General features: G+C 42.1%; 2 protein-coding genes across 3 annotated transcripts in view; one reads left to right on the top strand and one right to left on the bottom strand.

The window, feature by feature from the left end:
- The first annotated feature begins 3,077 nt into the window (after positions 1 to 3,077).
- On the top strand, positions 3,078 to 11,381 carry serpine3 (serpin peptidase inhibitor, clade E (nexin, plasminogen activator inhibitor type 1), member 3). Its single transcript, XM_080457056.1, has 9 exons — positions 3,078 to 3,183; positions 4,421 to 4,736; positions 7,262 to 7,501; positions 7,862 to 8,107; positions 9,057 to 9,255; positions 10,441 to 10,541; positions 10,771 to 10,854; positions 11,075 to 11,158; positions 11,263 to 11,381. Exons 2-9 carry the CDS (start codon positions 4,472 to 4,474, stop codon positions 11,313 to 11,315), a joined length of 1,272 nt encoding a protein of 423 aa, XP_080313182.1. The 5' UTR covers positions 3,078 to 3,183; positions 4,421 to 4,471; the 3' UTR covers positions 11,316 to 11,381.
- A 656-nt stretch (positions 11,382 to 12,037) lies between these two features.
- Positions 12,038 to 24,458, bottom strand: part of ints6 (integrator complex subunit 6) — a 28,019-nt gene continuing 15,598 nt past the window's right edge. Inside the window, exons 6-16 of one of the 2 annotated variants that reach the window (XM_080456824.1) lie at positions 23,322 to 23,474; positions 22,640 to 22,772; positions 22,110 to 22,204; positions 21,779 to 21,889; positions 21,057 to 21,278; positions 19,523 to 19,649; positions 18,718 to 18,860; positions 17,991 to 18,186; positions 17,187 to 17,579; positions 15,076 to 15,169; positions 12,038 to 14,647 (exon numbers count right to left, since the gene is read on the bottom strand). In XM_080456824.1, coding sequence (XP_080312950.1) covers positions 14,554 to 14,647; positions 15,076 to 15,169; positions 17,187 to 17,579; positions 17,991 to 18,186; positions 18,718 to 18,860; positions 19,523 to 19,649; positions 21,057 to 21,278; positions 21,779 to 21,889; positions 22,110 to 22,204; positions 22,640 to 22,772; positions 23,322 to 23,474 — 1,761 coding nt within the window. In that variant the 3' untranslated portion in view covers positions 12,038 to 14,553. The remainder of the gene's footprint in view (positions 14,648 to 15,075; positions 15,170 to 17,186; positions 17,580 to 17,990; positions 18,187 to 18,717; positions 18,861 to 19,522; positions 19,650 to 21,056; positions 21,279 to 21,778; positions 21,890 to 22,109; positions 22,205 to 22,639; positions 22,773 to 23,321; positions 23,475 to 24,458) is intronic. The other variant, XM_080456823.1, reaches the window with a different exon arrangement.

The following is a 24,458-nucleotide window of genomic DNA, read 5'->3' on the forward strand; positions in this document are numbered from 1 at the left end:
GTCTCAACAAAGCAAGAGGTGCTTTCAGCCAACTTCGCAACATCTGGAAGTCCAAACAATATAGCCTCAAAACTAAGATCAGGCTCTACAACAGCAATGTTAAGGCTGTCCTGCTGTATGGCTCTGAGTGCTGGAGAGTAACAAAATAGGATATGAGGAAGATTGACGTCTTCCACAATAGCTGCTTAAGTAAAATCTGCAACATCTTTTGGCCAAATAAGATCTCCAATGAGGAACTTTGTAAGAAGACAGGCAGCTTGCATATGTCCCTTGAGATTAAGCAACGCAGGTTAAGATGGCTCGGTCATGTGTTGAAGATGCTCAATGAAAGGTTACCCAAAGTTGCCTTGAGATGGCCCCCGATTGGGAAAAGAAAGAGAGGCAGACCAAAGAACACCTGGCGAAGGACAGTGATAATGGAGCTGAAGGAGATGGGTCTTTCCTGGGACGAAGCACAGGCCAAAGCACGAGACAGGGTTCAGTGGCAGTGTATGATTGCGGCCTTATGCCCCAACCGGGACGAAGAGGATAAGTAAGTAAGCTACCCCCGAGCGTTGCCATCAGCGGGGTAAAGCTGAAAACTGAATTTCCCCCACAGGAATAGTAAGGTAATCAAATTAAATCAAATGTGACAATAAAGTTAATTCTAATTCTGATTCTGATAAGGTGTGATAGTGACTGTTATTATAATTACTAGGCCGATGCCCGTTGGGAACGATGTCCATTGGGAACGCATAGGCCTATGCCGTTAATGCAACCCGTTGTACCCGTCTGTCTGTCTGTGTCCCTTTTATTCCCATATATGGTGATCTTGTATCTCTCTGACTGTTTCCCTTAATCCCTTTTATGCCCATATATGGAGTTCTGTGTCAGCCATGCCCAAATATGGAGTCCGGGCCAGTCTATGCCAGTCCTGTGATGTCACGTCATATTGATGACATTAGAGTACTACTCTATGTGTAGATTTGCAAATTAATTTAATTATTTGGACAACTGCCGATCCCACCGACTTCCCACACACTCCCTAAGGTTCTCACCGATAAGAAAGCTGAGGGTAAAGTCCATCGACGGTTGTCGAGTTATGCGGGGGACGATTGGACAGAGATTTCATACGTTTATAGATACATTTTCAAATGAAACTATGATAATTACTAGGTGTTACTTGTCTCTTGTGATGACTGCATTCAGCCTCAAATATGTCACATCAAGGGCCACACTCCAGCCTGAGCAAATTCCTTCCACTTTGAACCCCTTTGTGCAGTTTGCTTTTTCAATTAGTCCATAGATCAGAGCTCAAATCATCATTTCTACTTCACAAATTGTGTTTTCGCTCTCTCTTCATCTTCACATTGTTTGTCGGAAGGCCTCTCACAGCCTTCAAGATAAAAAGTTGTTTATCTTGGCAGCAGTTCAAACAGTCTGTGGTCAATTGCCATGACATCTAGTCTATCCCAGTCCTTAAAATTCCACATTCCTGCGTCCGGAGTCGGAACATTTGGTTTTAAAGAATGTGGCGACTCCATTTAATGAAGCCAAGTCGGCTCCACTAATTAGTCAAGTCCAGTAATGGGCGGAATCCCAGTTAAACAAAGCAGCCAAATACCTGATGGCTACCAATCATCTTCTCCCAGTGGGGAAAACATAGAATGTGTTCTTTTATGCTAATTGTGGCGGGGACATCAATTAAGATGGCACAGGGGGATTTCTCCATGGCACTTACTTTTATGTCTAGGCCCTATACAGAGAATAGCCTATTATTATAAACAACATATATTACAGGCCATTACGTTTTCTTCCCATCTTCATAATGAGTCTGAATTGTAGCCTAGGCTACTTTAATGGACAATTAACTTAAAAAACACTTCTGGGGTCATTTTTAATGCCTACTCTGGCTTTTGTGTGCACCCCTGGCAAATTTAAGTTGCTTGAGTCAATATTTAGATATTTGATATTTATTAGGTCAGACACGCCCCCTCCTAGTCATATAGCCCTATTCAACTTCAGTCTCCATTTTAACCACGTAACACTCATTTAAAACACACATCCCTGTTCTGGTGACTGACATTGTCCTTCTAATGCTTGAGGCGCCAGGTGGATGTGTTTTTTCAATTAATTTGTAATGAAAATAAATCAATAGAAAGTGATTAAAAAAATAATAAAAATAAAGGCCCTCATGCATTAGAAGGATAATATCAGTCATCAGAACCAGGGATGTGTGTTTTCAATTAGTATAACATGGTTAAAATAGAGTTTGAAGTTCAATGGGCTTATATAAGTGGGGTCTGATAAAATGAATAATCAAATATCTAAATATTGCCTCAAGCAACTTTTAAAAAAAAACTGTCTGGTCTGGAGTGCACACAAAAGCCTGAGAAGATGTTAAAACGACCCTAGAAGTGTCTTTCTAGGCTCCAGGGTGCTGAATGTGGGCCTATACCCTGTCTGTCAATAGGCTAAAACGACAGCACTCAAGAACTCTGTCTGAAAACTGAGCTGAGGACAGGTGATACATTGGCAGGTGGACACGTTCTCTGGGAGTTGGACCGTCACCGTCCACGTGGACATGTCAGCGAAAGGCAACAACAGTTATTTCTAATGAAACATTCCGCACAGTAGGTCGATGTAGCCTTCATACCAATTATAAAAAGCTGACGCGGCACTTTTCTTGGACGTCAGAAGAACGCCGCAGTTGCATTCCAGCAGCCTATGACATCTTTTGATCATCACAACAAAAGAAGGCCAATGACTTTGAACTGCTCCGTGTGTGTGTGTGTGTGTGTGTGTGTGTGTGTGTGTGTGTGTGTGTGTGTGTGTGTGTGTGTGTGTGTGTGTGTGTGTGTGTCGTTTTCCCAGCTCGGTTCGGGATTTGCTGGCCAGAGACATGCCTCCCTCCGCCTGGCTCCTTATAGCGCCGTGGAGGCAGGAATTCTGGCTGAGTGGTACGGATCTGTACGGACATCGCCGACAGAGACCACAAACACGGAGCATTCCCTTTAAACAAGGTCTCATGACTACCAGGCTCCCTCGATAAGCAAAGCAAAGAGGACAGGAGCACAAAAAAGTGACAGACAGGGAAGATATAGCAGCCAGCAGCAACCGACACAGTGGGATTCACACAGTCAGTGACTGACCGTTGACAGCAGTGGCGGGGATCACACGGACAGTACCTCACCTGGACGCCAGGTAGGTTTTCCAGCATGTGTCTGACTCTGAACTGATGGACCGTTAAGGCAGTGGTGGAAAAAGTACTAAATGTTTTTTTTACTTAAGTAAAAGTATCAATTATACAGAATGTCCCATTTCAAGTTTTCAAATGTATAAAAAATATTTTTTAAATAGCAGATCTTCAAGCTCACAATGCATCCATTGCAAGCATTGTGAGCTTGTAGATCGGCTATTTTCAAATGTAACTAGTAACTAAAGTTTTCAAATAATTGTAGTATAATACATATAAAGGTATAATATTTGCCTCTGAGATGTAGCGGAGTAAAAGTACTGAAAATTTAAAATGCTCCAGTAAAATAAAAAATACCTCAAAAGTACAGAACTTCAGCAAATACTTTGTTACTTTACACCACTGCAATTAGGATACTTGCTGATGTAATCCTATTTTTTTAGAAGTTGTGATGTCAATGTTATAGTGTTCCTTCTTTTGAATTATCACTGGTTTCACTGAAATAATGGTGAGACAACTAGTACTGCTTTTGACCAGCTTTACTGCAGGTTCACAAGTGGCAGCATGACAAATGAGAAGGGCATGAAAAGAGTAGCAGTAACAGGTGCATCCAATGCAATAATTAAGCAAAGCATAGCCAATCACTACAATGTTCTCACAACATTACAAATGTCATAGCATATTCAAAATCTAAATATGGCCTAATAGATTGCCTTTTCTTTGAGCTAAGCTTTACTTAAAAAGTCCAGTCTAGGCTACTTGCAGCATATTCTTCAACAGGTTCTACAACAATTATATTAATCTACTGCTGATTGATTGATTGAATACTTTATTAACAGTTTGCAAAAAAAAAAGCACAGAAAGTACAGTTCTATACAAAAGGATGCTAAAAAAGGATTAAACCCAAGAAAGCACTATGGCTTAGTTGTTTCCATTGGGGTCCTGTGTATTCAATTCATCGAAACATTTAAAGACAAATATGAAAAATAGAAAAGAAAAATATGTACAGTAATAAATGCCTTAGATGTTTTGCTATTATAAATCAACACATTTATAGGGGTTTTGAGAGAGACAGATTAATTAGCCAACAATTAAAGAACTAGCCTGCCCTACACTCACGCTAACTCACCTTATGTGTGATGGATGTATTGGGTGAGAAGGGCAGACTGATTCCTAACAGAAAATGCCCACAGACCAGACTGGATAATGATATTTACACCTATATTCATTTTTGTTGTCTCACAGGCATCTTTGGGACTCCTGTTATACCACCCTTGGACCTACAACGCTGAGGCCATGTGTCGCCTGTCAGTGGCTTCGGTCTTCATTTGCTTCTGCTTGCTGGAGAGAAGCCATTGCAATGGTAGTCTGCAAGACAACATGGGGGAGCTGCACACCAGATTCGCCGTCAGCCTCTACCAAGCACTCACAGAGACAGAGAACAGCTCCAACCTGATTGTCTCGCCAGTGAGCGTCTCGTTGTCCTTGGGGCTACTGCAGCTCGGTGCCAGAGGAAATACACAAGCTCAACTAGAGGGAACGCTTGGATACAATGTCAATGGTAGGATTCACTCCAAAGTCCACCGATCACAGCTATGGGCCCAGTAGGCAAGTCGGCCTCTAGTCTAAATGCTTCGCCCAGCTAGAGACATGAGGACAATCTTGCAGCTTTCGGTGCTAAAACTGGGTGGAAACCATTAGAGAGATAAACAAGAAAATCTGCCAATCCAAAGTCTTTAGGCGATCCTTCATATTGGGGCAGTGACATGATTGGTTTCCAAAGCTGAAGCCGTAGGTTTGTTAGTGGCTGTGCTCGCCGCTCCTCTCGCAACTACCGTACATTTAGAAGTTACCAGATATATAACGGTAGGCCGCAGGGGGTCAACGATCCTCTGGCAACACGAGACAATGTGCCCAGAGTTCCAAGTGCATCATCACAGAACACCATATGCTGAGCAGTGGTGTTTGTTTTGGTCACTACACGGGACACCACAGCGTTCCACTGGAAATGTATCACACGCACGCGCAAGGTACGGCCAAGTACCCAAATGGCTACTTTGCATAACAGGTTTACCGGTGCACGCGTGTGCATGTGACGTCATTAAAATACCGTTCCCCTGAAAAAGAAATCACCATTACATCACTGATGCTGAGTGATTGGCCACACACACACACGTACCCACGCACGCACCCACGCACGCACGCACGCAGCACGCACGCACACACACACACACACACACACACACACACACACACACACACACACACACACACACAAACACTAAATGCACCTTTGATTTTAAGTACTGTTGTTAGGCTCATACCCTGCAAGATATGTTGTAGTCATCATCACCATCGTTTGTGGCCTGCAGGCCGTATGGGCCCAGGATTCCTCCGGTCCTGTGCTGTTGGTACCAGGTGGTGTGGAGTGGTGCTGCTTCTGGCCATTTAGCCCAGGGCAGAGCACAGTGGTGTCTGGAGCCCTAATGCCTGCCTTTCCCACTAGTTCTAATCTCATTACCCACCCTGAGGGCAAGGCCCGGGGACTCTGAGGTCAAGAGGCCACTGAAGAAAACATACAGGGATACACCAAAGATTCACAACGAGATGAAACTTTTTTCTTTTTTTCTTGTGAGCTTGTAGATCTGTCTTTTTTTCAGCGTATGACACCGTTGTATGATAGAGGGGGAGCAACATCACAGCGCCTCTGAATTTCCCCTAAGTAACATTTTGATCACACATGTTAGACAGGGATGGAATGTAATCATGTTGGCTGCTGTGTTCATTTGAAAGTGATAACTTCCATCGCCTATTCCAATCGAGACATGTGAGGATGATTATACACAAAAATTCCTCTGGAAATGACTACCTATGGGTCTGCAAGCTCCCATGCCTGCCTGGTGTTGCTACTCAACTAAATTGCTGAGGCATGTCAATGAGTGCAAATCGCTCTGTATAATAGGTTTGAGTGCCAAGCACTGTTGCAGGGGAAAGAAGAAAAAAAAACGCCACCTCCTGGCTGATATGACATTATACTTGGAAGGCTGGTAGAGGTTGATGAATTGTTTGAAATAATCGTTGTTTACTGATGTAGAAATGGTGCTCTCATTAGTGCCAGGAATGTGATTAGAATTTGGACGGTTCATTGACATGCAGAGAGCTTGGCAGATGATGACTTCCATGTGGTGTGCAGCAGTCACCACCAGAATGGAAATGTGTTAAGCAGTGTTAACCACTTTCAACTTGGTGTCCCTATTTTGGGATAAAAAATTAAATAAAATAAAATAAAAAGAATGAAATAAAATAATAATAACGTATTATTATTATTATTTTCTTCAAAATGTTCACAAATAGTTTGTGAAAATAGCAGTTCTACAAGCTCACAATGCACCACATCGGGATGCGTTGTGTGCTTGTAAACAGTGGCGTGTCCAGAGAGTGGCCTGGGGTGGCATAGGCCACACCTGTGCCAGTCCAGGTGCCATCCCATGTGCCAGCCCAGGCTCGGAGATAGATTCAGAAATAGCTCTGAGAAATAGCTCTGAGAACGCCGGAATGCACTCAGGGTGCTCTCTTGGTCGTTCGGCGGGCCACCCCTGTCACAAACGACTGGACACGCCGCTGCTTGTAAATTGTAAAAAAAAAAATGCTTTTCATCATATGACAAAATATATAGGTGTTACGTAGTTAAGTATAATCGGCATTTATTTTTGCATGGTCTTGCAAGAACACAGTATGCACAGTTTGAACTTGCTTCATTAACATTTAATGATTTTGTTATAGAGGAATAATTCATGCTCACTTTAGGCCTCCAGCAAGAGGCATAGCAGGTCTTGGGTCATTTTATTACAAAGGCAGTTTTTGTATTTTGTCTCTCTGTTTTGCATTTTGCTAACAGTACCAAAATCCAGATGTTGGTACTATGCAAATAATTGGTAGAATTTAAATATTGCTGCTGTCCTACTTGACATACAACATTTAAAACTTTACCTCTGTCATTGTAAAACAAAACAAATTGCAAGATGCTATACTTTCTGGTGTATCACCTCCGACCTCACATTCTGCATTTTGTTTTTCTTCTCACAGACGTGCAGGTACAAGACTTCCTGTTACATTTGCAAAGTGAAGTGGGTGTAGGAAACACCAGTGAAGGGATGTGGCTACAGCAGGCCTGTGCCTTATTCATCCAAAGTGGCGTTCAGCTCCTGGCAGAGTTTACTCAACATGCAGCAGCCTGGGCCAATGCCAGTCTGGTCCGTGCCAATTTTAGCCAACCAAACCACACGCACAGCCAACTGGTGCGATGGGGACACAGCCATGGCAGTGGTGAGTAGTAAAGCCTCACAAAACCTTTATTTTTTATGCAACTTCGTTGTATGGTAGTGTTGCATAATGGAAATAGCCAATCGGCTTTTCTATTTGAGCTATTTTGGAACATTTTAGATTTTGTTTGGAAAAATTACTCCTTTAAAGAAATGCCCAAAATAGGTGCATCAGGTTAAAATGTCCCAAATAGTTACATCAAGTTAAAGCCCCAGTATTGTGCAAGTATACTGTATGTGCAATATTTTTGCTCCATCTCCAGAACAACTAAATCACTAAGACTGTCCAGACCTCCTGGAAATGAACGGTATGGACATTGTGCCATTTAGTGCTAAACTTTGACCTTTTCTCTTGGACTTCCAGATGAAACATGGCCCCTCCAGTCAGGGAGCAGCAGTGGGGAGCCGTCATCAGGCTCAGGTGAGGCCCAGGGAGAGGCCTCGTGGTTGGGCAGCCGGCTGCAGATGGCCCTGGTTAACACTGTGGCCTTCCGAGGTGTCTGGCAGAAGCAGTTCCTCTTCATCAACACACAGAACCTGCCCTTCACACTGTCGGATGGAAGCGTTATCAAAGTGCCCATGATGTACCAGGCCACAGAGGTCAACTTTGGTAAGATTCTTATGTCAGGCAATCGGTCAAGCAAGCACGTAATCCCTGCAGCATTGGCTTTGGCCCTTCCATACCAAATCACCCCCTGGGAATGCAGTTATATTGCAGATACAAGTCAACAAGACTAAGTATCTTAAAGACCCGCCAGTGGCCCATAGAGGCCATACTGCTCTACACCTAACCAGACCAAAGTGGTTTGAACTGACTGACATAGCTCCCCTTAAGCCTGATTTATACTTACCGTAGTTTTATTTCCTATGACTTTACAATTCTAAGTATAAGGGGAAAAGGCTGTTAGAACAATGTGTCACAAAGCATGTCTCCTGTCCTGTGTATTCACAATCCCACTAATTAGGGATCCATGGTCGCTGTCCAGGGTGCTGAAAACAGTTTTTTTTTTTTTTTTTACAGACTTTAGCTTGTCAAACTATCTTCAACATAGATACAGTATTATATTATACGGTATGTACAGTATATTAGAATGTGTGTATATGGGTATATGCACGCATTCGGGTGTATATATGTGTATGAGAATGAAGACATGAATGTATATATTGTATATTTTCAAGTGTTCGATTAATACGAACAACGTTAGTAGTCTTGAATGTAATTACGAAATATTTTGAGTGTTCATTCAATATGAACTTCATAAATGATGTACATAAGTTAAATCAACATGCAGGAAGGATAGGAATAAATAAGCTTTGAGCTTCAGCCTATGCCTTTTCGATCAAACAAAACATTTTGTGTAACTGATGTGGATCGAAATAAACTAAACTAAACAAAAATTATATTATCGAATTATATTTATATTTTGACATAAATATAGAAGATTCACCATTTAAAAGGTTATTTTGACTGTGGCATAACAATTAATATATTTACATTATCAGTTAAAATATCCTGAAAACCTTTAACGTGTGTGTGTGTACATGTGCTGCTGTCGCAGGTCAGTTTCGGACCACGGCGGACCAACGCTACACTGTGTTGGAGCTTCCCTACCTGCGCCACTCCCTCAGCCTGCTGTTGGCGTTGCCGAGTGACAGGAAGACCCCGCTGTCTGCCCTGGAGTCACAGCTCACCCCGCGCCAGGTGGCCTCCTGGGACACAGGTTTACGTAGAACCAAGATGGACATCTTCCTACCCAGGTAATCACACAACACATGGGCTGATGCAGCATAGTTGCAGTGGTGGAAAAAGTACTCAAATGTTTTACTTATAGATGGGTTTCCTGTTTGTAAACATGAGAGGATGATGCGCGCGCAGTGGCGGGATGAGCCTGTAGAGGGCGCTATTACCCGCAGCAGCTCTGGCCATTGTACATTCAGAAAATAAATGGTCTTCACCAGGTTTAATGAAAGTAGATTAAATGATGCAGTTTGTAATATCTTCTTTACTCAATAAAAATGATTTGTCGAAAGTTGGATCTGTTTGTATATAATAGCAGCATTATGCCTATTATGCCTATAATAGCAGCATTATGCCTATCTAAATCCCGAAAATAACGAGAGAGTGAATGGCGCTTCCGGTTCGTTCTCCCCCGCGCATGCGCAGATTACGCACTCTGCTCTGTGATGACGTCGCGCGGAAACCCATCTATAAGTAAAAGTATTAATACTGCAATGTAGAAGTACTTTGTTGCAAGTAAATGTCCGGAATTCAAAATGTACTCGAGTAAAAAAGTACCAAAAGTAAAAGTACTAGAATGTTTGAAAATAGTAGATCTACAAGCTCACGACGCGTTGTGAGCTTGTACATCGGCTATTTTCAAATAGCCTATGTATAAAATAGGTTAAATATATAATAATATATAATATAAAATAGGCAAAAGTGGTTAATGTATGTTTCATAATATCATATAAATAATCTGAAAAGTATCTAGTAATTAAAGTTTTCAAATAATTGTAGTGGAGTAAAAGTACAGTATTTGCCTCTGAGATGTAGTGGAGTAGAAGTAAAAGTATTGGAAATTGGAAATATTCAAGGAAAGTACAAATACCTAAAAATTGTACTGTACTTAGTTACTTTAGTTTCCACCACTGTCTAGTTGTTAAGTTGTTATAGTAGTACTTTAATATGGGGTCACAGTTGCACCCTTCAATCCTGTGTGAAATTAACTCTGAGAGTGGACAGAATAATGATACATTTATATTTTACTGTGTGTAATACACACTGTTTTCCATTCCTATATCTCTCGCTGGAGAAAGATAATGCTGAGCATATAAATTGTGTAGTGACAAGTGATTCTGTTACCATACCATTGATATGTTTATATGTATGGACTATGGAAGGATATGGGTTGGTGATTTATTTTCCCTTTGTGCGATTTCCAGGTTTAAAATGCAGAACAGGTTCAACCTGAAGTCTGTGCTGCCCTCCATGGGTGTCAGTGATGCGTTCAGCCCCACAATGGCTGACTTCACTGGCATATCTGGTAAATAAATCAACTTTGTACAGTACATACACATTCTTACTACAATTAGACCTCTTTCATATGTGCACTGTATAAATATACCCTAGATCACTTTGATCTGTGCATAGCTTCCAAGTTATTGTAGTCAAACTACACTATACACTGTTATCGTCAACCCGGGACAATCATGGTAACAGCACTGCCGCTCGGTACAGTAGTTTTGTTACATTTGTTATGTCTCTGCCTGCAGCAGAGGGTCTGTATGTGTCAGACGCCTTCCACGAGGCAAGGATAGAAGTCACTGAAGATGGGACAAAGGCAGCTGCTGCTACAGGTGAGGAATTTACTGCATACTGATGAAGATGACCAAAAAAATCTAAGCTCTAAGATCGGCTACTTTCTGCAAAGAAATTTGATGTAGGGGGGAGACCGGTAGTACAGAGCTGACCCAGTCAATGTCTGTAGTTTCCTAAGTAGAGAGGGTTTAAGTGGTTAATTCACCTATGACATGACTTTGTTATTCATAGTCAGAAGTTTATATCTTTGCCTTGCAGCTATGGTGCTACTCAAACGATCTCGTGCCCCCGTCTTCAAGGCTGACCGCCCCTTCTTGTTTCTTTTGCGGCAAGTTGACACAGGTGATTATTTTTTAAATTCCCTAGAAATAACGCTGTGGATTCACAACACTGCAAGATGCCAGTCACAGTTGAACCTTAATTCTTATTGCGGTTTCTTTTTTCAGGATCCATCTTATTCATAGGACGAGTGGTGAATCCTGTGGACCAGTCAACATAGATCTAAAGACTCTAACTCTCCCAACACCTCATCCACACACCAAACCCCACCCTTATCTCACTACTGGTATTTATTGGGGACCAACAGGAGGGTCCGGAGACACTTCAGTAAGAGGGACAATATATATATATATTTTGTATATATCTGTAAATAAAATTTTAATACGTGCGTTGTTTTTACACCCCGAGTGTTTTGGTTCTTTCTTCATCTAAAGAGAATATTCAATAAGAATATTGAATTAGTGATGAGACGGGAGAAAAAGACGGTAAAAGGGTTTAACAGAATGTGCATGAAATTGCACAAATTAAGGACATTTTGACATTCTTTCCATATTACACACATTTAAATTGTTGAAGAATCAACGCAATATAACAAATGGTAATTTTAGAATTACAAAATACTTCATTGTCCATACTGATCTGATGTAATGTAACAGGTATTGGACAGGCTTTTTATCTTCTCGACTTTAGGTTCAACAATATTCAACTGCTAAAAAGAATTAATGGATCGAAGTGTTCACAATTTCTTTTTTGAGCAGCATATTTTCAGATTTGAATTATGACACATTTTAAAGTTTACAGTCTGCACTTATCTGTAAGAACTGAGAAATGGCCGTGCCCTACAGGAGTCACATTATATCACATATGTACCACAACATTTTTTTAACCCCCGTAATATTCTACCCTGGCAATACCATAGAAACAAGGAACCACTAAAAAATGAATCCATGCATTCGCAGCCTTACAGAACAATGTGACACTTTATTTACATGGCCCTTCACAGTGTAAAATAGAAGCTTTTATTCATGGAAATACTTACAAAAAGGCCTTTTCCACTGAACATTCTCTTTAAATAGTACTCTAAGGTTATTTACATCTTTACAGTGTATTCAAAATACTCTCTTTTGGTAGCATCCTCTTCACAAACAAAGACAAGTATGGCAGATTTGGTCCCTGTCCAAGGAAGGGGGGGAAGGGAGCGGAAGAGAGCTGCCCCCCTGAATCGCAAATCAACCCCTGTCCTAGTCCTCCGTCAAGACATTTGTATAAATCTGAAAAGACAGAATGTAGGCTCAACCAATATATTCACCACTCAATTTTGTTACATCGTTTTTTTTCCCTTTCTTTAACTTAACCCTGGTGTCCCTATTTTGGGCAACTTTTCAAAACATTTAAATAGGGCATAAGTGGTTAACTTACATAAAATAAGCCTTCTCAAATTTCAAAGTGTATTGAATATACAAGACAAGGTGTTGGTTTGAGATTCAGTGGAAAAAAAAGGAGTCAAGGTGGGGGTTAAATATTTGGCAGCTACCAGCGCACAGGACAAATTGGCATCCAAAACCTAAGTCCCTCAGAGAGGGGACATTTAGCCATTGCATAACAACCGTTTTGAGATAACAAAGGTGGAATATGTGGTAATACTAGTGCCAATGTTATTGCTTCACCATGATGCGTTCCTGAGCTATGGTCCCTGTATATCAACATTTACACCAGCCCCGTTCCAAAATGATTCCCCTTTTAAATTTATATGGAGTATTATGAAATACTATATCGTTAAAGACAAGTTATACCAAAAACCAGTGAACACTGAACTATAACATTACATTATCACTTGTCTCCGGGAAGAAAACAAAATATTTTTTTCCCCTCAAGGGGCATCAAAACATCAGTAAACTACTTCCGTTTTCTTGAATGACAAAAAACAAATCCAAAACAATGAATTATCTTCATTGTCGGCAATGACCAGTTTAAAAGTTGTGCCCTGGCTGTATACATTTATGGAGACAGTTACGGAGTGCTTTTCTCTTAACCACTTTCACCCCGACATCCCTATTTTGAGCATGGGCAAAATGTGTCAAAAATCGTCAAAAATAGCCGATCTTGTGAGCTTGTAGATCTGCTATTTTTGAATTGTTTTTTTTTTATAAGGCGTAAGAGTGGTTAATGGAGTGGTAAAAGCAATGTCCAAAATATCATCAGTCAAACCATTGATATTCAGGACACAATTTAACGATAGTCATGTTTTCCCAAAAGAAACAGCCCCCAAAAAAGGGTTAACTTGAAACTCAGCACAAAAGGAGAAAGTCACTAGTGAATCAAAACAGTGCCGGAGGGGGTGGAAACCCCACCCAAAAAAACGAAACACTTTGATGAGTGACCATAAACATCAACATCTCACTGCTTGGACTCTGAGGTGGGTTGAAGACAACTGAACTCTTGAACCCAATACCGTTGTTCGACCCCAGCATCGCTGACATGGACGACACGAGCCAACGTCACAAAACCGGTACAGGCTCAGAACTCATTCCATTCATCAAAGTTCTCTTTTACTTTAACTATCCTTTGTTCATAGAGATTTCCACCTGAACACTCAGATCGACACAGGTGAGTCTGTGTGAAGTTAAGTGCACACGCAGCCAACGGTTCCACAGATCAATATCGAAACCTTAAACCGGTGCACGGACCAACAATTGTATTGTTTAGCCCGGCGTGCAACTACAAGTGCTTCCATCAATGCTCCACCTGTAACAGTAACAACAATAATAATAATAATAATAATAATAATACACTCACTCACTCACTCCACCTAATGGATTGATGAAGAACGAACTGGGATGAACATAGGTTAACCACATGAACCCTAGCGTCCCAATAGGCTCTGTGCATGACTGTAGTTTCCTTTCCCAGAAGATGGCATTCCCGTTTGTTCCAGGTCACAGATTTGAACTGGAAACACTTATGACGTGTGTGTTTCCGGTTCAAATCTGCTGCTGAGCCAATCAAACAAAGCTATGAGAACAGGAAAGGGGAATGCCACCTTCTGGAAAAAGGAATTACAGTCATGCACAAAGCCTATTCTGGGGCAAACATTTGGCAAAAACAGCTGATCTATAAGCTCACAATGCGTCGTGAGCTTATAGAGCAGCTACTTTCACCGAAGCGATTTGGTGTAGAGGGGACAAAAAAAGGACGGGACCTAGTAAGACCCCTGGGGGACTCCAGTCAATGAAGTATATAGGGTTTAAGTGATTAAGTGGGTTATGTGTAAACCAATCCAAACACCTCTGATAACCACACGAGGCACAGGGTCCAGTGACAGGAAGGAGATTGAAAGTTGGATGCCGTCTGCCTTGTCGCTGTGGGGGGGAGAGGGGGGGGGGGGGGCAGGGAGGATGGAAAGTTTGTTGGGAGACACATGGGGTATGTGCATGTTCTTTTTGGGGGCTGAGCCTGTCTCAGAGCGCGTCCAAATGGTTCATGTTGTTGGATCTGTTGTGGATCTCTTCTAGAAAGTTTTCCAGCTGCTCGATGAGAACACGCTTCTTGAACCTGTACAGAACAAAATGATAACAAAGATTAAGTTACATGTCCGCCGTATGGTAAATAAGCCAGTGGCTGATTACATTTAAGCAATTAACAGCAGGTTCTGCTGAAAATAATACCTTTTTAAAAAAAGGCTGCATGATGGAAAAACCTGAAGAAAACCCCCCAAAAAACACTGCAAGCTAGTCAATGTCTCACAAATGATTTGTTCCAGAACAAAGCTCCAGGACATGAGACTGCTATTTATATTAAGGAAGTTCCTGAAGGAAAAAAAGTCTTGGCAAAGATACTCAAGGAATACAGGATCCAAAAGTCAAACACAAACGGCTCTCTTCCAAGCCAACGCTCCAGAAGGCGAAGTTATTTTGACAGCCTATTTAAGGCAACAGGGTAATCACAATACTTATACAGCAGAGGAAGGTTAAGCTGAGCACCTGGCTGCCTCTTTGATGATGTTCTGGAGGAAGATGAGCCGCGTATCCAGACTGCCCTGGATCTGCTTCAGGAAATAGAAGATCTTCTCGTAGTCTGTACAAACAACAGTGGGAGAATGAATGAGCGCCGACAAAATGTTCAGTCAACTTTAACTACAAGAACCCTGGTGTCCCTATGCTGGGGCAAACATCCGGCAAAAAAGCAGATCTACAAGCTCACAGCATGTCGCAAGTCGAAACGTGTTTGGATATTTTCTGCAAAGTTATCAATATTTTTTCCAGGGGCCATTTATATTGCAAAATATAGTATATACAGTACTCAAATGCATGGATAGCGTAGCTTTGACAAATAATAAACCACACAGTGATATTTAGTGTGTTGGATTACCCATTTCAAGCAACTTGATCTCTATACCATATTGAAATCAAATGAATGGAATCCACTGGCATCCTCAAAAATCAAACAAGCCACGGTATGCTAGAAATTATATATAACGTTTTTCACATTTCAAGATCTTGAATTTTTTTTATGGGATACCAGTCCTACATTCAGACGTCCTGAGATTGACGTCACTGGGCATTAGCATATTCCCGCAACCTTTTGATGATTGGGCCGATTGACAGCCAATGAGATGCTTGCAAATTAGTTCCCATGCTCTGGGTGGATGAACAGCAAAGGACGAACACACACACACACAGTTACATGGATTTGAAATCAAAAGGTGTAACTAACGAGAGCTACACGTCATGAAACGCACAGAAAGTAATAATCAATGCCACCTAAATTAGAGCAGCGTTAAACAGTCTTTCTAGAAATATTCAACCTTACCTGGAGTTTATATGCAGAATAAAAAGGGATAGGCTTTCCCCCTTGTTTTGATACTAAAATTTGTGGATGAATCATGAATCCATTAACGTTTAATATTGCAGCTCAGAAAAGACAGCTGTCAATAGCCACATCAAAACAGTGATTCCTATATTAGAATGACGATTTTTTTCATGATTCTTCTCGTGAAATAAGTGGAAAGCTGACTTTATTATGAAGAGGCTCGTCATTAACACATTCCATGCCAGAGTTTAATCTCATAATGTACTCACCAGTGCCAGCGTTTTATTGTTGTTTTTTTGTTTTTTTCATGTCGCCACAGACCTCGCTAAATAAGTTAAAAGTGCGCGTTCATTTGGTTCTAAACACACAGCGGATCTGTGAGAAACGGCCAGCGAAAAGTTTCCAAATGCGAGCCGCCATCTTGAAGATACAGCCGATCAACGCTAAACAGTGATCAGCGAGGAGAAAAACAACAACCGAGAAAATCGAGTTTTAAACAGGATCCCAGACAGGAAGCGGATACGATCGAAAAAACCGGAACCCGAATAATTCTGTTTCCGACCGGAAACCGGAAACGGAAATGGATCAAAAAAATTCGGAAAGTGCACCTGGGGCAATTTCAATGGGAATCGGCGGTTCGCGTAGATCTACGCGACTGGCACGCTGCGGCTTTAAATAGGTTCGCGTAGATCTACGCGACTGGCATGCAATGTGTTAAGCTGCTATGGTCGTGGTGAATTAAAACGCTGGGCAAACCGATTGCCGTTCTGCCGTGACAATCACCTGGGTCTGTACTCCGTACTAGAGGATGACATTTTCTCAGGATTCCTGTGGGATTCCCATGGGATGGGAGTAACATTTCTATTAATCCCGTAATTGGGGCGGGACAGGAATAAAATGTAAACGGGAGTGAACGGGAGTAACAACAGACCAGTTTTATACATCAAACAGTAGAAATAAACGCTACCAGTCACAGAATGCTGTTTAGTTTTTTTAATTATTTTGTATTTTCTATAATCTGCTCTAGCCTCTGTTACTAGCGTGTTTTGATGGCCTCTCATTCCCATCTAGTACTCAATGGCCAAATCAATCAACTACATCTCATGGAATGTTAAAGGTCTCACTCTCAACTACCCAGTTGGAAAGGGTTCATACATTAAATAACAACTAGGTATTCCAGTCTAATCACATTACTTATGTCAGTCTCGTTTTTTAAAAACAAAATATTGGTAATCAGTGGTCAAGGGCTTTCCAAAAGGTCGGGTTCTTTCCTTTTACTTACGTCTGCCAGGTTTCCTGATTTCCTTGGTGATGAGAGCCCTCAGTTCGTTGTTCAACTCCAAACTCTCTGTGTTCATCTGCTTCTTCAGTGCCGTGGGTGACAGGTAGCGAGGTGGCCGGTGCTCTGGCGACATGCCCTCCGTTTCCTCCTCACTGCCTGGCTGCAGCTCAATGCCCCCCCGGTCGTCGTCGTCGTCCTCCTCCTCCTCCTCTACCCCGCCGTGGTGGTCCTGGGGGTCGGCGGCCATGTGGTTCTCCTGGTGTTCTCCTGGGTCACCCATCCCTGCCCCCGGGTCCAGCTCAGAGGTGGCGTCTGGACTGTAGTGGTTTTCACTGAAGTGGTTGATCATGAATTCTGGTTCTGGTTCTGGGGGCCCGTCATTGCTATCCACATCTGACGGAGTCACAGACCATGTATTGTTCTGTATTAATTTGACTCTTCAACAAAAGGGATTGTTGATGTCATTTTGATTACATAAAGATTATCATCCAATATACAGAGAAGCTACTAAGTTGACAAGAACATTTAATAACTGTTATTCAAGATAAAAGCGAGGATAACGCTTGTTTTTTTGTAGACCTTATTATTCCCGTAGGCTGTGCAAGATGATCATGATGAGGGGGGAGCTTTTAGGGGTCAAGTGTCTTGCTCAGGAACACTTTGCCGTGTATGCTGGGCCGGCCAGGAGGTGAACTGGTGATCTTCTGATTACCAGATAGCCTCTCTACCCACTAAGCTACTGCTGCCCCCCTACGGATGTTATTGTTTTGGGAGTTTTCTTTTTTCTTTTTACATTTTCAGTACCTATCTCAGGAGCTGTAGGTCGAGGGCTGGCGGGTGGGCTGACTGGAGGGGTGTAGGCCCTGCCCAGGCGCAGCAGAGGGGACATGCAGCGCCGTCTCTTGGGCCCGCCGCCTGGCATGTTGCTGTTGTCCATCGGTCTCTTGCCCTTGTTCTGGGGGCCGGTCACAAACTCATCCGCCTCGTCGATCATCATGCCCTGGGACAGCGGCAAAACACAACCAATGACTACAAGCTAATCACTGTACAACAATTAGTCCTGCTAGACTAAAGCACAACTGGTTAATCACATACCGTACAACAGTGGGGTTCTCAACCTTTTTTGAGCTATGGATCACTAGCATATTTCAAACAACCCTCAAGGACCACCATTTACAGCACTGTGTGTCTATGTAAGTATGTATGTGTGTGTGTGTGTGTGTGTGTGTGTGTGTGTGTGTGTGTGTGTGTGTGTGTGTGTGTGTATATATTTATAAGGCATAACGCAATTATTTATATTTTATACATATTAATGTATTTGTATTCATATTTAACATTAATAATCTTAAAGTTGGATTTATACAAGCTCACAACACGTCGTGCTACGTCACATTGTTGGCTTGTAGGTCGGCTATTTTCAGTGCACGACACCGTGCGCAACAAAGCATATCAAGCCCTTAACCCTCAATATTTCATTTCAAGCTTAGTTCCGACATTTTTCTTAAAATCTGACCCAGTGACACAAACACACCTTTTTGTCTAGTTTGAAGGGGTTTCCAAACGTGTGCAGGCGTTTGGGCTGCTCGGGATCTGCGTCTCGGAGGGGCTGGGGAGCGGCTTTGAGGAAATCCTGATAGTTTCCCATCTGCGCTATTGGCACGCTGTGGAGCTGATCTGGAATGGACCGCATCACCATGGGACACATTTAACAGTGTGCAAACATGCAGTATTAATGAAAACGCACATTCATATTTCTGTATTGGGTTGCGTACTGAGTTTTATCATTTGTAGTCCTAAACATGCAGTAGTGTAGAGTAACTAAGTACATTTACTTAAGTACTGTACTTAAGTACAATTTTGAGATATTTGTACTTTACTTGAGTATTTCCAATTTCCAATACTTTTACTTCTACTCCACTACATCTCAGAGGCAAATATTGTACTTTTACTCCACTACAACTATTTGAAAACTTTAGTTACTAGTTACTTTTCAGATATAAATTATTACATTATAAAACATACATTAACCACTTTAGCCCTATTTTATACATGGGCTATTTGAAAATAGCCGATCTACAAGCTCACATGCGACGCGTTGTGAGCTTGTAGATCTGCTATTTTCAAATATTTTAGTACTTTTACTTTTGGTACTTTAAGTAACATTTTTATGCCAATACTTTTGTACTTTTACTCAAGTAAATTTTGAATTCTAGACTTATACTTGTAACAGAGTATTTCTATATAGCAGTATTGGTACTTTTACTTAAGTAAAGAATTTGAGTACTTTTTCCACCACTGCGGCCATCACACACAAACGTGCGCACACACAGTCCTACCTGGATCCTGTCCTCTGAGCGTACAGACACTAGTGTTGAGGAGGTTTCTCCTCATGCGGCTGAGCTGGTCCAGCAGGTGGCTGCGGGGGATGTCGTAGGGGTTCCTGAAGCTCTGCGGCTTCAGACTCTGTGGAACGGACAGAGAGGGAAGCGTTACCTTCAGCCACATGGGACACGGAGTTACCTGCCGTGTTGCTGTTATTGAGCCATTTGATGACAGCCTCCCTCAAAGCTCAACAAACACGGGGTTTGTCTCTTGGCAAAAAAATTACCACATGAAGCCTGGCATCCCTATTCTGGAGAGAACATTCGACAAAAATAGCCGATCTACAAGATCGGCTATTTTTGGCGAAGAGGTTTGGTGTAGAGAGAAAAAGGAGGGGACGAGGTATAGACCCCTGAGGAACCCCGGTCAATTAAGTATATAAAACTGTAGGATGAATATATAGAAAGAAATGGAGTCCTGAATGTTTTTTTTCCAACAGCTGTCTGAAAGTGCTAACCATTTTTTTGTTCTATCCCCAGGCACTTTTCCAATGTGCTACATAATGAAGTGGTTAAGCTATCTCATTATCGAGGTGGCAGTAGCTTCGAGGTTTTGAAAAGTGGGTTTGTGTCGGCCGGGAAGGTCTACGATTCAAATCCCTGGCCATATGGGAAAACGTGGGCTGGTCTGGTGCAGCACAAACATTCTCTTCTCCTTCAACAAACCATTACTGTGGTGCTCTTGAGAACCACAAGGACCATACCATCAATACACGTCACTGGCTAGTCACAGTTTCGCACACATCTATCATGTGTAAACATAGACCCTTTTCCTGTTAACACATCGACCGCCAGAGGTTAATCTCATAATGTACTCACCAGTGCCAAGGTGTTTTTGTTGTTTTTTTGTTTTTTTCATGTCGCCATAGATCTTGTTAAAATCCTTAAGATTGAGCTCTACACGGTCTGTTTACATCCGCGAGATCTCCCTGTATCTCCCAGTGAAGATCGCGTGTCAAACGGGGTATCCATGTTGTAGTTAGAGCGGATTACGTTAAACAGTGAAATGCGAGGAGAAAAAACTACAGGAAGAGAATTGAGTTTCAGTTTCGTCTGTAGAATGGGAGCGGGCGTGATCGTCAAAACCGGATCCCAAATAATTCTATTTCCGGTCATCAAACCGGAAACGGAAGTGGATCAAAACAATTCCGAAAGTGCACCCGGACCGCGCATGCGCGAAAAGACCGCAGCCCGTAGGGCTACGGTCTCGGCGCTTAACAGTTGGATTTAACGGACCGTAGGACTACGTTCTTGGCGGTTAATGTGTTAATGGCTTTATTTTTACATTTCATGTGCGTTTCTCTACCCAAATTTATTGGGTTGGAAAGTCATCTGAATAACGTCAATCTTGGGTTTGTGCATGTTTGTGCAGTTAAGAAGTCATGGCTGCTTATTAAAAAAATATGTATATATATTTAAACATTTTAAATTATTTTCCCATGGGCCACCTGTAATTATACCATGGACCCCTAGCAGAAAGTTAAGTTACCTTGTTGAGCAGAGCCAGGTGGAAACCCTGGAACTCCTTGGGGTTGAGCTCCACCAGCTGGGATGCCGGAGCCTCTCCCGTGATGGTCTGCAGCAGCTGGGTGAAGTCCTTGCGCTGGGCCAGCGAGATGCCGCCACCTCCCCGCCATCGCACCTTGATGCCTGGATCTGGGAGCGGCTTCTTGCCGATGGAAGCTATTAGGCGGTCGTACTCGATCTTCGTCTGTGGAAGGGGGGGACATGACCCGTTTAACCACTTAAGACCTGAGGCCGATTCTACAAATGCCTTCTAAAATCAGTCGTTTTTCGTGCGGCGGACCCCCAAAATGATATGTGTATGGCCACAGACCCCCATCTGAAAATGTTTTGTGCCAGGGACCCCAGAAGAGATTTGGGGGAAAAAATCTAAATCATTAAAAAAATCATCTTGAGCTTGTAGATCTATTTCTGAAGTTTTTATTTTTTTTTACTATAATGACAGTCCCAAAATAGGGATGCCAGTTTGAAAGTGGTTAAGTACAGCTGTCTGAATTTGGAACTTTTGCTAAATGCACATACTGGTGTCACACACACACACACACACACACACACACACACACACACACACACACACAAAATTAACTATGTGAGATGTGTACATCACCGTTAAACATCAGTGTTAATTTAACTCCTACGGTGAAAGAATGAACCCAGCCCTAAGGGTGAATTCCACTGTTCACCCACCTGTTGCATGAGCTTCTTGAGGTAAGAGACAACACTGTAACTCAGGCCGTACTCCATGTTGTCTGCAAGCAGGTTGGGTGCTCCCATGATCCTCAGAGCCTTCCTCAGAGACTACGAAGATGAGACACTCAATTAATAAATTCACTTAAATTCTCCTCAACACCCATTAATTCACTCAGGATTTGGGGCCTTTTTCACAGGGAAAAAAAAAACCTTTGTGATGTAAGGAGTAATGTAATCCAATGCAAAAATACAGTATATTCTGCTAAATGAATGACAGTATTGATATGGGCAAAACCTTAAAAAAAGGTTTGGGCCCAACTCTACTCACCCCAAAGTAATATGGAGGCATGGTCTTCAGGTAGTTCTCAAAAGACTGCCGCCATTTGATGGTAGGCTTGAACTTGTGCACTTTGATCAAGTCATCTGCGATGGGGTGAAAAAAAAGTGTCTAATTTTGGGGGAAAAACCTTATCAAGCAGTCATCACTGACAACTCGAAGATAAGATGACTACAGCATAAAAATGCATTGCAAACAAAGCTGAAGTTCAAAATACTAATTAGAAAACGTTATGCAACTAATCACGTACATCCTCTGTAGTCTATACTTAGTCAACGTAACCGGGGTCAATTATGTACTTGGTCCGCTCTTTTTTAATAGCCGATCTACAAGCTCAGGTGTTGCAACACAGCACGTTGTGAGCTTGTAGTAGATCGGCTATTTTCGCCAAGTGTTAGCCCCAGAATAGGGATGCGAAGTGTCAAGTGGTTAAATCAACGTATTCAACTAAAGTAGATGCTAATTGTTTACATTAAACGGCCATTTGTGTCCAAAATAAAATGAATAATCCTAAATCTTACCCAGCAGTGGAAGCAGCACAGGGTAATTATAGGGCATGACAAACAGGTTGACACAGTTGAGGGCTGTACTGGCCTTGAGGTAGCCAAAGGGCTGACCCAAGTCACTGTACTTGGCACTGTTACACACAAACACCTAGAAGGAAAGAGAAACAAAAGACAAAACAATGAGGGGCTAGATAAGTAGACCACTCAGTTAAAATCCAGAGTGTTAAGTATTACTCTGAGACGGAAGGTTCCACTTTTACACTCGAGTTAAATTCACACCATATTTTGCTGTGCACTGATCTATGGATTTCTTCTGCTCTTGTATGTCATCACTGTCGGGCAGTAACCTTGTATTTCCGTATTTTGTCTTTTTATGCATTTTTCCGTAAAATTAATGCCCTACTTGTTTGCATGACACGGTTGCATAACAGTAGCAAAAATAGCCAATCTAAATACATAACATAATTAAAAATGTTGCTTATAAAACTATGCCCAAAATAGGGACGGCAGGTTCAAAGTGATTAAGTCCGTCTGTGCGTCTTATAATTATTTAACCAATGAAAATTATTAACAAGAGATTTTAGGTAAACAATAACTACATTGGTTCTTTTTTCCATTTCCTGAAAAGTTAGGGTGTTGAACATACACAAGGTTTGGATATTATGTAGTTAGTAACGTGAGTGAGGTGTTGGCCTACCTGCCAGCAGGTGTGAGGAGATTTCCTCTCCAGGATGTACTGTGTGAGAGGCGAGGGCTCCAGCTCATACTTGTCAAAGGGCACCTTATCTATCACCATGGGTTCAGCATCCAGACAGGAGAAGCGAACATGGGGATGAGCTGAGCGGGGTGGCTAGTGGTAACATAGAGGAGAAGGAAGACGGTGCTCTTTAAAGGACAGAGTTTCGCAAAGTTTTTCAGCTCGACACCCAAAAGAAACATTTGGCGTCTCCACGGAACCCAAACTTACTTCAAATACATAATGAATTAATCACTTTAGCCCTCATCTCAAAAACAGTGAAAATAGCCCATCTACAAGCTCACAACACGTCACATGACGAAGCATTGAGTTTTAAGGTTTTACGGTAAAAACAAAAAGTCAGAAGAGGCAGAAATACGGTTATACCGCTGGACATTCAAAGTCATCACCAATAGTCTGGTTATAAACTTTATGTCAGTGAAATACTTGTTGAGGCAAGATTTGTATTGATACATCTTGTGTAATGCGTAAGTAACACAGATTCTAGTTACCACAAAACAATCTTATTTTATACTACAATACACAACTTCACTATGGACAGACATGACAAATGAATACCTATTACCTAAATAATGACAGACGAATACCTACCGGTACTACCTAATGAAAATAAACATAACACACAAAATAGAGGCCCTGATGACATTATTATCAGGGGTGCACATAACTTTTTTTGGTCTAGTACTCAGAAGAGCACCTGGAGATGTTACTTGGTGCTCACCAAATAAAAGTAAATAAAAGGTTCGGTGCCCCCCGGCGCCGTTTTGTCAACAGGGGGGGGGGGGGGGGGGGGGGGGTTCAGCGCGAGAAAAAAAGGACACTTCACCGGCGCGTTTCAATGTTGTAGCACCTTGCTTCTAAATTCCGCCGTTTTTCACCGTTTTTTTCTTTTCTTCACGCCGTTTGGTGCCCCCCCCCCCCCCCCCCCAAGGTTGGTGCCCTGTGCTGCGCTGCTTTTATCCGCCAGATTGGGACGTTCACGGCATATTTTGCACCATCACGGTGCGTTCATCATCGGTGACGAGTGCCTGTAACCGAGCCAGCTGCGTGCGAGTCGCGCGACTGACTGCGTCTGTG

Source organism: Gymnoscopelus braueri (assembly GCF_963280865.1).
Source record: "Gymnoscopelus braueri genome assembly, chromosome: 18".
Lineage (NCBI taxonomy): Eukaryota > Metazoa > Chordata > Actinopteri > Myctophiformes > Myctophidae > Gymnoscopelus > Gymnoscopelus braueri.